The following is a 12,986-nucleotide window of genomic DNA, read 5'->3' as shown; positions in this document are numbered from 1 at the left end:
AGGCTGTGTAACTATTGGGCAATCGCCTTTATCGGTTTTGATCCTAGTGATGTTACCTCGCATCTGGGTATTCCAGCCAAGAAATCCAAATGCGGGGTTTTTGCTCTAATCCGTAGTAGTAGAAGTAGTAGTAGCGTGAAGAACCAAGACACCAACTCTAACTCCGCAAACCCCACAAAGATAGCAAAAAAAAAAAAATAAATAAATAAAGTACGCAAACAGGCTAGCCATGATAATAAAAACGTCATCAGTGCAAATTCAGTGGTCGTGTCGTTCATTTTCCAGAGGTTCGGTTGGACCTGCAATAACCGAGATATGTCCATAATCTATGTGCGTCCGAAGGAGAAGTATGTCCCCCATCCTTTTGGTCTCGTATCTGGGTCCTCTTTCTCGGTCCTGGCATTCTTCTCGAGGTCAGGTTGTGATCCAATATGCGATGAGCCTTTTGACAGTTTCTCATTTCCTTCTGTCACTGTCCTGGAGACCGATGGAGTCTCCATAACTTCCGTAACGCCATCAGGGTAGCAGAGTGTGTCGCGTGCTCTCAAGCGCCTCTTCTTTGCGACTATGAAGACGGTTGTGAAAGAAACTATGGATCGAAAAAGCCGTCAGCACCTGTTTGATGCCATATCTTTCGATGTACTCGAACGCATCGACTGGGAAGAACCCACCTCCAATAATCAAGACCAGGGCGACGATAGTACACAGGATGATCATTCCTTTTGGCGAAACGCTGCGGTTCTTTGTAGTGGAATCCGAATTTCCATCCTGACTATCGACCTCGTTCAGCACGCTTTGGGCGAGAGCGCGTGTTGGCAGCCCAAGGACCATCATCCAAAAAGTATATTGTGAGTACATGGCTCCGCAATCAAGAGGAACCCGTCGGACTAATTCTTGAAGAGGTTTCAAGCTGTGGGTAGAGTTATCGATGTAAAATTTAAGAGGGAGCAGAGAGACAAAAACTCTCCTGCAGAGGAAAACCTCGCCATATAAGAAGACATGGTCCGACAGGGTCGCATCGCTAGGGGTCACAGGTGTGTGAAGATAGGATCGCGGGGGGAAGCGATGGTGGGATCATGGGGTGTGATAGGCCTGAGGACGGCCGTGTAAATCCCGAAGATGGGGTGGACCAGGATGACGCTGTTTCAGGGGTTTGAGGATGAAACACCACGTCAAATCAGAGACAAAGGGCCCGGCTTAGTGTTAGATGCCGGCGCCAGCTGCAACACCGCGCCCGCAAAGCCTCCGCCCCGTGCCCAATCGCAAAGATCGGCTGGCCGCTGACGCAAGATGCCCCATCTTTCTTCAGGGAATCAGTCGACAAGACTTGGGCGCTAGGGAGGCCACGTCGAGGTGTTTGAACGAATCGCGCTGTTTATGGCGTACGGGGTAGATAGCGGACTTGACGTCAGTGTTGTGGCGACATCGGAGTTATATTCTAGAGCCATATGAGTGCGGTCGATGTATTCGACACATCTGTACTGCGCGCTTTACTTCAACGGGTTCACGATGATCCTAACCCCGACCTGATCAGGCATATGGGCAATGTCAGGGACAGGAAATAATCGCACATGGACTGACCTGAGATCAAAGAAATGCTTGCCGACTGACACTTTTTTCAGTCAGTCTGGCCACTAATCAACGAAAGCAAATAGCGAATGTAAACAGGATTGCCGAATATGGCAGTCACGCTCAGCCATGTTCCTGCCTCTTTCGTATCGCGGTCACGAGTGCCTTCTTCTCGAGCTCCTGCTCTGCTTGCCTTCTTTCTACCCATCATGAGCGTCTCAGGTCTTGGGAATCGAACCATCCTTCGCAAGGAAGCCATCTGACTACAGATGCAACCATTCTTCCAGCGAGACTGACAGTCTGTCGAACGGTTTTAAATTTCATATTTGCTGATAGTGCCGGCCTGTTAAGCCCTCAGGTTTATAGCTTCCCTTGTCCTTGCTTCCACTCTCACCCCCAGACTGACAGATCTTCAATTTAACAGCGCGTCAAGATGCCGAACGAGGATTTCCAGTCGTTTACGGCGGAAACTCTTGCCCGTCCAGACCTCACAATGCCGGTCGGTGCAAATTATGACGAAGAGGAAGAAATGCTGCTGCTACAAATGGCGGATAACATCGAGCCCGTTTCCCCAAGTCTCAGAGCAGTGATGGCGACAACGGAGATCAGGGACACATACCAGGGACAACGACATGTATCCCCTTTGCTCATGGAACGTCCCAAAAGCTCGGGGATGGATATGGCGGCTTTCTGCTTCAGCAAGCCTGCTCAGGGGCCGAACTCATTCTCTCTTCAGTCGGCAAAGAGACCACTGCCAGATACAACATCCAGCAAGCCCCCTAGTCGCATTGATCGTGGGCTGCCCGCACCTTCTAGCCACCAGAAAAGCCGGAGCAAAGAAGTGTAAGTCGGAAGTGCTGGAGCTCAAGACCTTTGCTAACATTTGAACGGCAGCGCTTCTCTGGAAAGCAATGTATCGAGCGGCGATGTTCAAAAGACGGCACTGCAAGAATCACATCGAGAGACGCAGACATCGGTGCTTATTTCTACAACCACACATCCTCACACGGCAGTTGCCGAGCAGAGTTCACAGGACTTGGAGCCCGACACAAGATCCGTGCCATATGCGGATCCGCTGCCTAGTGCTGATGCTCAAAGTCTACCTCCCGAGAGTGTCGCACTATGTACGTAACCCCAACCTCATTCTTATGCGCAACTAATGGAACTTTCAGCTAGAAAAGCCAGTAATACATCCCAGGTAGATATATCGCCCGACACTAACCGAAGTTGTTCGAAGATGCTGACAAAAGCAGATCGCTGGCCGTAATCCAGCATCGAGGGGAGAAGATAAAGGCTCAGAAAAGGCAACTGCCTCTTTCATGGGCTCGGTGGCGCCTAATCCAGATACTGACCAGAATGGTGGGCTTCATTCGCATTCGCTTCTCACTGCGAATCAAAGGTCCAAAGTCACAAAAAGACGTAAAGGCCGAGCTATAAGGGCCCCTCTCCTGCCTTCCGAAAATGGAGGGTCTCAGCTTTCAGAAGAAGACCTGTTCCAACTAATGATCACCCGTATCAGGGACCGCGAAAATTCTGTTATTGCAGCTGTTCACCTTAAGGAGCAGATGGAGACTGATATGATGAAAATGGCAGAGGAGAACAATGCACTAAAAGGTCAGCTAGAGCTCTCCGGAAGGAAACAACAGAATCAAGCGGCTGCACTAAAGGCCTACAAGTCTCGAATGGATACGTGGAGGTCGAAGTTTCTAAAGTTCAAAGGTTTCCTAAATGAACTCGGCTGCGACTATCAGAATCTTCGCGGTGAGGCCATCCAGCTCAAGGCAGCGCGAAAAACATTGTTGAATGAGCGGAGTGAGATTACTTCAAGCATCAACGAAGCAAAATCACAGTTAGCTATGATCTCAAATAGAGCAGATAACAGACGGGACGAGATTTTGAAGTTGGAGAGCCAAGGCGACTTACTGAGACGATCACTAAGCGGTGCAGAGGAGAGTGTCAAGTATCTCCAAAGTCAGCTATCCGATGAGAAGAAGAGATCGAAGCGTCTGGAACTGTTCATCCAAGACTGTTCGCAGACCCAAGCAGCGAAGCTGGCCCTGATTCGGTCTGATCAACTTGGAATTATGAAGTCCCTTGGTTCTGCATTCGAAATCTTATGCTATCAGCATGACTCCAGTACCAAGGCACTCCGAGAGAGCATTGGTTCAGATGTCCGCGGATGTCTGTCTTCGCTAAAAGAGATCAGGGAGACGCTCACGGCCAACAAAGCAGATGGACAGGATTGCAAAGAGATTTTCCGGGGTTTCATATCTCGGTAAGCTTCGAATTCCTACGTCTCCTAGGTTGTGTCAGTCGATTCTGACAGTATCGTTCAGAATGGACCCAGTGATGCATGAACTGAGTGCAGGTATCTGCGAAGTAACTGAGACAAATACGAACTTAGCGCAGAGTCTGAAAGAACAGCTCCAATTGACCAAGGACCATATGGTCAGCGAATCGTTTCTAACGGAGAGGCTTACCAGAGACGTAGAAAGCCGCAACAGCCTTCAGGAGAGACTGAAGACGTTTCTTGAGGCCATCGAAAAGATTAGCTGTTCAATACAGACATTTGAGCATAAAGAAATGGGTCTTGCGGATCAGATGAAAACTCTGGAAATGAACCTATCGGAGATGCAAATTCCCCAGAATATCGAGCTCCTCAGAGAGGAGAGCTTCCGCCACAATCGAGAAGTTGTTGAAATGGAACAAAAGATCCGTCTCTTGTCGGAAGAGCTCAGGCAGGCGGAATTTACCATAACAGCCAAAGACCACGAGAACGAGGCTATTAAGATATCTCTCCTCGAAACAGAATCGAGGTCTCACGAGACTGAGTCTCGCGTACGTCAAGCTGAATCAGAAGCTGCTGCACTTCGTGATGAAGTCAAAGCTGTGGAAGCAAGGGTCCGCGAGGAGCTCAGCAGAGCCAGTGTTGTCTCTCGGGAACTTGATAGAGCGAAGAACGAGCAAGTTCTTCATGAGCTTCTGCGGGAAAAGACTGATATCGAGAGAAACATGGAAATAGTTACAGCGGAACTGGCAGAAGCTCAATTAGTGCTGGTAAGGTTAACATACCTCTACAAGCAGCAGTGTTGCTAAAGCCCTACAGACAGCACATGAAGGGCTGATGGAACGGAGGAGTGAAATGGAATCAACGGTACGCTACTGAGAGCTGACGTGATACATTACTGACTATCTTAGCTCGCTTCAAGAGAAAAAGAGGTTGAGGATCTACGGATCCAGTTAACAGAGAGTATGGCAAAGGTGGAGGGTCAAGAGAATGAAATCGAAAGACTCATGGAATTGGAGTCCTCGATGAAAACGCAGCAGGAGTCTCTCCGCCAGCAGCTGGAAGATTCCACGGTCCAAATTTCCAGCCTTGAAGGCGAATGCTCTAAGATGAATAAGGAGAATGGGGACGAATTGGAAGATCTGCACCGAAAGCAAGATGTACTCCAAAAGGTTCTTCAGACGAAGGAAGATGAATGTAGCCTCTTCCAGGCGAAGCTTACCGCTGTGATGTCCGAGAAATCTGAGCTCGTGAACAGCAAAGCGAAGGCCAAAGAGGAGATCCATACATTACTCAAAAGGGTGCAGGAATCTGAGCACTGGGTCAACAAGATCAAGGAGATGCTCACTCAGGTGGGGCTTTCTGCGCCGGAAGAGTCATTTTCGGTGGCATGGAGCATGTTGGAAATGATATTACGCTCGTTCCAGATCGAGACAACACAGGCACAACTGAATACACCTGGCAAGAACATCCGCGGGTTGAATACTGAAGCTTTGACGCCCCAGAGGGTTGTAAGCCTTGGACATGAGCTATTCACGGCTACAGAACTGGTCTACAAAACGCAGAGCATGCAGGCAAGCATAATTTCCTCTCCGTTTCCACAAGCCAAAGTCACAGAAAGCAACTTTGGCCGTCAACAGGATTTATCCTCGGTCCGGACACCCAAAATTGTGCCATTCTCGAGCATTCGACAGTCCTCCCAGGACGGTTGCTCACTTTTTGGGAATGAAGAAGATGACATCGCAGCTATGATGATGCTCACGCAGGAGAAAAAGGCCGTCGTCCCATCGGATACCCAGAGAAATCCCGACGAGCACCAAACGGTGGATCTGGAGAAGGATCTCGGAGAGGAGAAACAAGCCACAAAGCCGGACTCTCCTAAGAAAGCCGATGGAGACGTCGACACAGTCAATGGCACGGCTTCGTCTCAAAAGCACAGCTCCCAGGCAGAGTTGAAGGGTGAGCAGATACCGGACGATAAAAAGGATATTATCAAAGAGCAGACAAAGCAGAAGGCAGTCACTTTCGAAGCACAAAGCCCGACTGCACAGAAGCGCAAACTACCCGAGCCTCAGAGTGGTGACATTCGAGATATGATTGAGGACAGACCCCGTACTACTCGGCGGACCTATTCCAGAAATCGACAGAACCCTGTGGCCCGAGCTGCTGAACACGATGTCTCTGTGTCCATGGACGCCAATACTAGTGGCAACACTCGTGCCGATACTACACGCTCAAACGAAAACAAACGAGCACGAGATTCAGACCCTTCTGGTGCTAGACCACAGAAGCCGGTGAATGAGTACTTTGAGCGCAAGTCCAGTCCTACAAAACTGGCCTCTGGAAGCAGCAAAGCACCCTCGATGAATCCCAGTCAGAGCAATAGTCAAAAGATGACTCGTGGAAGGGGCGGACGAAAGACGAGAGGTGAGCAGCACACGCGAAGACAGACTGACGCTAAGACTAATAGGCGATCACTACAACGCCCGGTTCAACCGGGGAAAGTAATACTGTCCGTGAGGGATACAGAATGCCCAATGTCAGGAATTGACAGTGAGATGTGTGCAGCGACTATTCTTCCAATTTCATCTTTCCCCCACCCCGTTTTACCACCCCCTTATTTTGTTTCGCAAGCTACCTCCAATTTGCCAGTGTAATCCCCTACCGAGCCATTTCATTGCAAATTGCCCATATTCCTAGCATCCACGAAGCCAAAGACACAAGTTTATGATATATTGAAGATCGATTCAACCCAGATTGTCTGCTCTAAACGCCTAAAAAAAGTACAACACCAAAATAGATACACAGCGCGGCCCGTCCGGACCCGGCCGAGCCAATGCACCGTTTAATGTACATGATCGTTTCATATCGATGGATCTTCTCCGCGACGGCTGCGTTCGAGGGACAGTATATAGATCGCACTCATGCCGCCGTATCAGGTAGCTCGATTCGGATTTGGATTCGGATTCACCCCCTCACATATCCAACCCCCACCCACTGCGGCCGCACAAGGAGATAGAAAAGGTAGGTAGGTCGGGACGTCGGTACGTAGATCAGGAGGCTGGTCGGTCGGTAGATAGATAGGTAGGTGAATAGGTAGGTAGGCGAGTCGATAAATCGCACCCGCTCATTTGTTCCGTCCTCCCTTGGTAGCCTCAAGGAACAGCACCTTCTTCTTCACGACGGGGTCGTACTTGAGCATGCTGAGGGGGCGGTGGAGACGCGGACGGATCATGGTGCGGTAGTATCCGGTCATGGCCATGGAGATGAGGCGCACCGAGATGGTACGGGACTTGGCTGTGAGGTGGTTCGTAGGTCATTAGTTAGTCAATGTCAATCCCCAATGCCATGTCCCGCAGGCTGGCTCGCTATGCTGTCTGTCCGTAACGTATTTCGTGCATGCGCCGCGGACAGACACATGATTCGAGAGCGGAATCAAGCACAGGAGAGTTGGAGAGTAATCTCACCTTTCTTGGCCATCTTGTCGGAGGGATTCGAATGAGGGAATGCACGGGGAGGGTGGGTGTGGACGGGTAGCGGAATGAGATCTTTCGGAGGTGCGGCGGAGAAGATTCCTGGATGTCACGTGAGAGGACACGGGGGATGGAGTGCTGTGGTTGGTTGGGCCGCGGTGTTGGCGCTAGTCCTGATCGGGCTAGCCGAATGTTGCCCATAGCGTGAACAACCTCATCACATCCTCTTGAGGTCTTGTTCAATTTCGGCCTCAGGCCCATATCCTCTTTTCCACGGAGTGTCGGCGAAATTGTTCATTGAATCGCGCTTTTGAGAAGAGGCGTAAGGTTGAGGATATATTTCCAGTCATAGGTATGGCGTGGCATGCTTCTCTAACTTGTCCATTTTCTCGAGGGCTTGATCTCTCCTCTGAGGTGGGAAGTACTCTATGGAGCTGTCCGTGTGTGTATACAACTTGTAGAGTGAATATAGCGTCTAAGAACACATCTTAGACCCCAGTCGGCAAACTTGAACTTAAATCGCTGCTGGAATGTCCAGGGTCTCCATCACTTGTTTCAGTACTTCTTTACTTACTGATTCAGCTATTCTCTTCGAGACTTTCAACTGCTATTGTTGGTCACTGACTGGTTGGTGGTGATGGTGGTGTTTCCCAATCGGGGTTAACCTTTTGAACACTTTCTGGCCCGTCGACAACCTCACTGGGTCCGTCCTCTTAAGGTTTTGTTCAATTTCTGCCTCAGGCTGGTTGAAAGATACCCATAGCGTCAACAACCTCATCACATCCTCTTGAGGTCTTGTTCAATTTCTGCCTCAGGCTGTGTTTTGTACGGGGTTGGCGTGTATACTCTTTTTCTGAGGGGGAAAGGGTTTCGAGGGGTTATTTGGGGATTTTCACTTGGGGATAAAGGTGGATGGTAGTTATTCTGTCTGATGATATTGAAGACAGTGGTGAGTTGGCTGTTGGGTCGATTTGGAATATGGTTGTGGAGACAAATAATGGATGCAGTACCAAGTGTATGGATCTTATGGTCTATTAACACGGATTGCTTTATGGGCTTTTCCTGGGATTCTAGCTCTTCAAAGAACAGGGCGAAGTATATGAGCTATAGCTGAAGTTATGAAATAGATGTGAAGTCTGGGGACACATGTTGAAGATACTGACTTGGCTGCTGCTCCAGCCATTGTCTTGGTGGCTTTCAACTACTGCAGGGTTCCCTGCCTTAGCTACTTCAGCTGCATTACCTTTCGTCTCCGGGTTGTTCTTCGCTGAAAGCCTGCTGGGTAGCATCCTGTTCAGTCACCAGCCCCCGTAAGTCTGTGCTATTACCCTTTTCTTTCGCCCGCTCTTTCCCATTTTTCAAAGCCCGGTTGAGCCTCGAGCGGTTACCTCCGACTATCCACATAGCAAATGATCCGGGGTCGGGAGCTTTGGGCCACTTTTCTCCCCCAGAGGAAGCCGAGATACTTTCCAGGGGGGTTCAAAGATTGCAATGGCAGCCGAATCGTCGGGGACGGCTGGATCCTGCTGTCGTTCTGGAATCGGGCACTTTGCATGGTTATAGTCAAACCAGACTTGATGATACTCTCCCAAGCCTCGGGCAGGATGATTTTACCATCTGGTCCTACCAAGTCATAATGTCCTTCTGAGACATGGGCTCCGATTACCTCGACGTGGAAGGCTTGTTGTATAAGCCCTTTCATGCCCTGGATTATATTCAGTTGAATGTATGTCTGAAAGAATATTAGATTGGACCGCTCCTACCTTCCAATAACAGCATATATCAAAAGGAAAAGAAAACTTCCTTCAAGTTGCATCTTTGGATTTAATGGGCCTTTTTTTTTGGTGGAGGGGGATCTGCAGCTTCTCTTAGTCGTACCAACGCTGCTAACCTTTCTCCTAATTCCTTTAATACCGTGTTTGTTGTTTTTTTTTCTCGGTCTCTTAGTTCTTCTTCTTCCAATATGTTTGCTCTCTCTGCTTCTGGTCCTGTGCTTGCTCTTGCGGCTGGTTCGTTTGTCTTCTGCTTAGGTGCAGTTTGTCTAGTAGATTCGCCTGCCGTTATCCTTCTTTGTTCTCTGATCAATGTATTTGATCTTGTGGTTTCATTTTCTATTCGTTGTAACCGAGTATTTGACGCGGCTTCCTCGACCATATCGGCCATTTTGCCCCCTGTACTGGTTGATAGCCCATATTGAATCGGGGAAGACAATACATCATTGAGACCATGCTCAGAACCATCTGGGGATTCTGGACCACTTGGAAAATCATCATTCGTTTCTGATTGAGTGGCTGGCTTTGTATTTGTCTGTTCTACAGATATCGACATTGATGAACTTTCATCTTCATCGCTCGCTAGCTGCGGCAGAGCAAAAAGCGTCAGCTCTTCCAAATGTCGGCCCACATGTTTCTCAAATTGATTTTCGGTATCAAGAGAGGATTGGTAAATAGGACAAGCTGAAGGGAAAGGCAAAATTTAAGGCATCAAGTCCTTAAAAATATGACGCGCCCATGTATCTTGAGTCATAATGGTCAGGATCACAAAACAGTATGGACATTCGAAAGGGTTTCCATCGGCGAATTCTGATGGTAAGGGTGGTATCACCATGCCTTCGCTGCCATGCATGAGTGTTGCGGAGGATGTCTGCGAGATGGTAGACTGAGCATCCTGATTTGAATAGATGTGAGACGTCTCAATAAACTCAGTTGCAACAGTGTCAGGTAGTCTGATCGAGACAGTGTCCGGGTGGTCATCCAAAACATAGCTGATACCCTGACGTAGCTTCAGAGGTTGTCACTCCCGATGCCGCAGTATTGCCCATCGTCTCGACAAAGCACTTCCAAGTCAATCCGTGATAGTATCCTCGATCCTGGGAAATTTGCCCAACACATGCATCCGATCGAAAGGTTCGAACATGAGCGCGTCTGGTTTTTTGGTTCTCAGTAGTCTATCGTGATGCGCTGGCTTCTGGATCACCATCGACAACTGATACAAGCTGTGCATCGTATCCTATACCTCTGTCTGTTCTTCGTCGCTATCTTCAGTATCAGATGGACTGTGGTGTTCAACTGGGCCATGCACAGCATCTTGCAAGTCTTCGTATATCCTTCGTAATCTCTTCAGCAGTCTGTCGGTTTGCGACTTGATGTGATTGATGTGAAGCATCGCGTAGTCGATGATCGAGTGATGTTTGTCCCGTCTGGTGGGCATCGATATTAGCAACCAAGACCTGCAACCTCCCCAGCTCACCTTGCCACAGGACCTGAGAGACCTCCGACTCGTACTGTGTTAATTTTCCCAAGAGGATCAGTCAGTTTTAGCTGTTTAAGACAGACACGTGTTGCGGATTAGATTGTGTTAGCCATGTGGTCAGAGCCAACCCGACACAAGAAGAATATATAGACTGAATGGGTTGAACGATGGGACTTTGTTTGCTGAGGTGCACCAGGTGCTTGTCACGTGTGGCGTGGCTGCGTGGCATTGACTGCGGGGTCGAGAGGCAAGTGCTCCATCTGACTGTCAACACTCAGCTCGTAGGAGCAGCCAGCATGGAGGCAACCGATTTTTCCCTCGCCATACTCCCGTTCCTCATAAGCCAGTTTGATACTTACGTTCAAGGACTTCAGACCCTCAAGACATTCCGAGCAAAATGATATCGCAAAGAGCTGGAAAGTTATTTGTTGAGCCTTGGTACAGAGCAAGCGATCTTTCTCAACACCCTTGAGCAATGTCTTGACGGCGTGCTCGATCAGGAAGATGGGATTGGGGATTTAATAAACAACCCACGAGGGAATCTATGGAAGAGTCCAGCCTTCGAAATAAAAGCTGAAGGGAATTATTCCCCGTTTATGAGGGCAATTACAGAGCTCTCAAGTCTCCAGGATAACCTTTCCAAAAAAGCTGGAGTGGGGTACAGACACATCCGTGGAGGTGCGTTCATCTAAGCTGCACAGGTGCTACTTTTCCAGCTAACTTTGGCTATTCTATTTAACAGACAGATTGACACAAGTCCTCAACTCTGGAAAGAGAATCCAAGGAATTCAGAGACATCTCCTCGAAAAGTATCTAAATTGATTTAGCCACCCGCATACATACTGCCAACACTATATTGAGGACTCCCTTTATGAAAATCAGATAGGGTTTCCTACATCATCCTCCCCTGATAGAAACACAATCCTCGGAAGAAACCACCTTCCGTCCCCTAGAACTTAATTTAAATCCCAATTTATCTTATTTTATTCAGTCACTAGCTCCCCTTTAGCCTTGGGATCGACATAGTTAACTTTCCATGACCTGCAGATTTTACCGACACACGGCCTGCAGCAACTACTGATGAGCCGGCAGAGCCGGCAGTCATCCGCTGCAAGTGATGCCTTCAGCTGACCTGTTAGGAAACCGGATTTCAGGGTCTCAGGCTAATGCACAGTTGCCTAACGAGGGTTGCCGGGTGCCGATGCGATGTAGGGCTATCTAGATTAGCTGGCTGACAGATCTTCTTTCATGTTGGGTATATTATCGTTCTTTTGTTTTCCTTCATTTGGTCCCGGGGACTCGGGGGGGAGGCGGAGGTGAAGATAGAGATAGAGACGGGGATGGATACATATGCTCACACCACCTCTATTCCAACCCAACCAGCCAATTCCTTCCGAAACCAGTCACTCTCTTGGTTGATCATCACGAAGTCAAACCCAACCGACCCATCCCCGTCCATCATCCCCCATCCCTCGAACACTCCAACCACACCAAACACCCAACACCCAATTCAACCCCATGACCCCATCCACACCCCAAACCAAATTCAAGTGCGAGCTCTCATATGGATGAATCCCTCCCCCAATCACGGACCCCATTTTCAGACCGATCACCGGCCCCTTTCGCTGGGATTATGCCCACGCGAGCCCGTGTGAACCTGGACAGTACTTACACAAAGATAGTGCGCATCCCATCCCGTGTACATCCGGCCCTCCTTGCCAAAGTGGGTGTGGTATCCGGTAACAATACTAGCACGAGTACTCGTTGCGTCCCACCGAACAAACTCAACTCGATCCAACCAAGTCCCCATCTATGCATCCAACCGTCCATCCATCCACCCACCTACTAGGCATTCAACTAACCAGGAAGCTTCTTCCAGGCGGATCGGTGGGTGCCAGGGTTTGTATGCATGCGGGGTCGGATGCACCGGGAGATGCCACCCACTATATTCTAGTTACCTAGTAGTACTCCGCAGAAGGGTAGATACTTAAAAGAAAAGGCGACTGCATATGTGTATTATTGGCACTTCGGTTGTCAGATCACCCGACCAACCAACCTGTCGGGTGGATTGCGAGGATGCGGCCGCGGGTGGTACCTAGTGGTGGTGGGTATGTGGGTGCACCAGCCACACTTCTACGGAGACAGAGTTTGGGGGGGGGTTATTTCCACGGACCAGGCTATTTATGTACCTGGCTGTGTAGCATGTGGATACTATAACTATGACTCAAAGGGAAGGGTAGGTAGGGCTGGGGGGGTGGTTCGTGCGTACGTGCGTGCGTGCTTGCTGAGTCTGGGGTGGAATGGGTTTTTGTGGCCTGTTTATGGGGTTGTGTTACGATATACGGAGTACTTCGTATGGACTACGGAGGAGGTATATAAGTCAAAATGTTGAAGGAAGAAAAGAT

At 49.2% G+C, this 12,986-nt stretch overlaps 4 protein-coding genes across 4 annotated transcripts; 1 reads left to right on the top strand and 3 right to left on the bottom strand.

Annotated features, from left to right (window-relative positions):
• Positions 1 to 78: 78 nt before the first annotated feature.
• Positions 79 to 1,023, bottom strand: BO70DRAFT_430517 (uncharacterized protein). Its single transcript, XM_025548164.1, has 2 exons — positions 672 to 1,023; positions 79 to 589 (listed from the first exon to the last, which is right to left on the bottom strand). The coding sequence occupies exons 1-2, from the start codon at positions 856 to 858 to the stop codon at positions 327 to 329; spliced, it is 450 nt and encodes a 149-aa protein (XP_025397755.1). The 5' UTR covers positions 859 to 1,023; the 3' UTR covers positions 79 to 326.
• A 1,039-nt stretch (positions 1,024 to 2,062) lies between these two features.
• BO70DRAFT_295172 (uncharacterized protein) lies at positions 2,063 to 6,513 on the top strand (the record flags this gene model as incomplete). Its single annotated transcript, XM_025539502.1, has 4 exons — positions 2,063 to 2,304; positions 2,849 to 3,844; positions 3,906 to 4,655; positions 4,779 to 6,513. The coding sequence occupies 4 exons, from the start codon at positions 2,063 to 2,065 to the stop codon at positions 6,511 to 6,513; spliced, it is 3,723 nt and encodes a 1,240-aa protein (XP_025397754.1).
• Positions 6,514 to 6,983: 470 nt separating this feature from the next.
• BO70DRAFT_397880 (mitochondrial 54S ribosomal protein bL33m) lies at positions 6,984 to 7,336 on the bottom strand (the record flags this gene model as incomplete). Its single annotated transcript, XM_025546741.1, has 2 exons — positions 6,984 to 7,153; positions 7,324 to 7,336. The coding sequence occupies 2 exons, from the start codon at positions 7,334 to 7,336 to the stop codon at positions 6,984 to 6,986; spliced, it is 183 nt and encodes a 60-aa protein (XP_025397753.1).
• Positions 7,337 to 9,030: 1,694 nt separating this feature from the next.
• BO70DRAFT_70217 (uncharacterized protein) lies at positions 9,031 to 9,997 on the bottom strand. The gene is made up of 2 exons (XM_025548659.1): positions 9,093 to 9,997; positions 9,031 to 9,034 (listed from the first exon to the last, which is right to left on the bottom strand). The coding sequence occupies exon 1, from the start codon at positions 9,655 to 9,657 to the stop codon at positions 9,154 to 9,156; it is 504 nt and encodes a 167-aa protein (XP_025397752.1). The 5' UTR covers positions 9,658 to 9,997; the 3' UTR covers positions 9,031 to 9,034; positions 9,093 to 9,153.
• Between the last annotated feature and the right edge of the window lie 2,989 nt (positions 9,998 to 12,986).

Source organism: Aspergillus heteromorphus (genome assembly GCF_003184545.1).
Source record: "Aspergillus heteromorphus CBS 117.55 chromosome Unknown BO70scaffold_19, whole genome shotgun sequence".
NCBI classification, from domain to species: Eukaryota; Fungi; Ascomycota; class Eurotiomycetes; order Eurotiales; family Aspergillaceae; genus Aspergillus; species Aspergillus heteromorphus.
Note: the sequence above shows the minus strand (reverse complement) of the source record. Positions and strands in the feature narration are given on the sequence as shown.

Coding starts and splice junctions, on each gene's coding strand:
- BO70DRAFT_430517 (XM_025548164.1), bottom strand. CDS start 858: ATGTACTCACAATATACTTTTTGGATGATGGTCCTTGGGCTGCCAACA. Junction 590..671: donor CCTGGTCTTGATTATTGGAG/GTGGGTTCTTCC, acceptor TTCGATCCATAG/TTTCTTTCACAACCGTCTTC.
- BO70DRAFT_70217 (XM_025548659.1), bottom strand. CDS start 9,657: ATGTCGATATCTGTAGAACAGACAAATACAAAGCCAGCCACTCAATCA.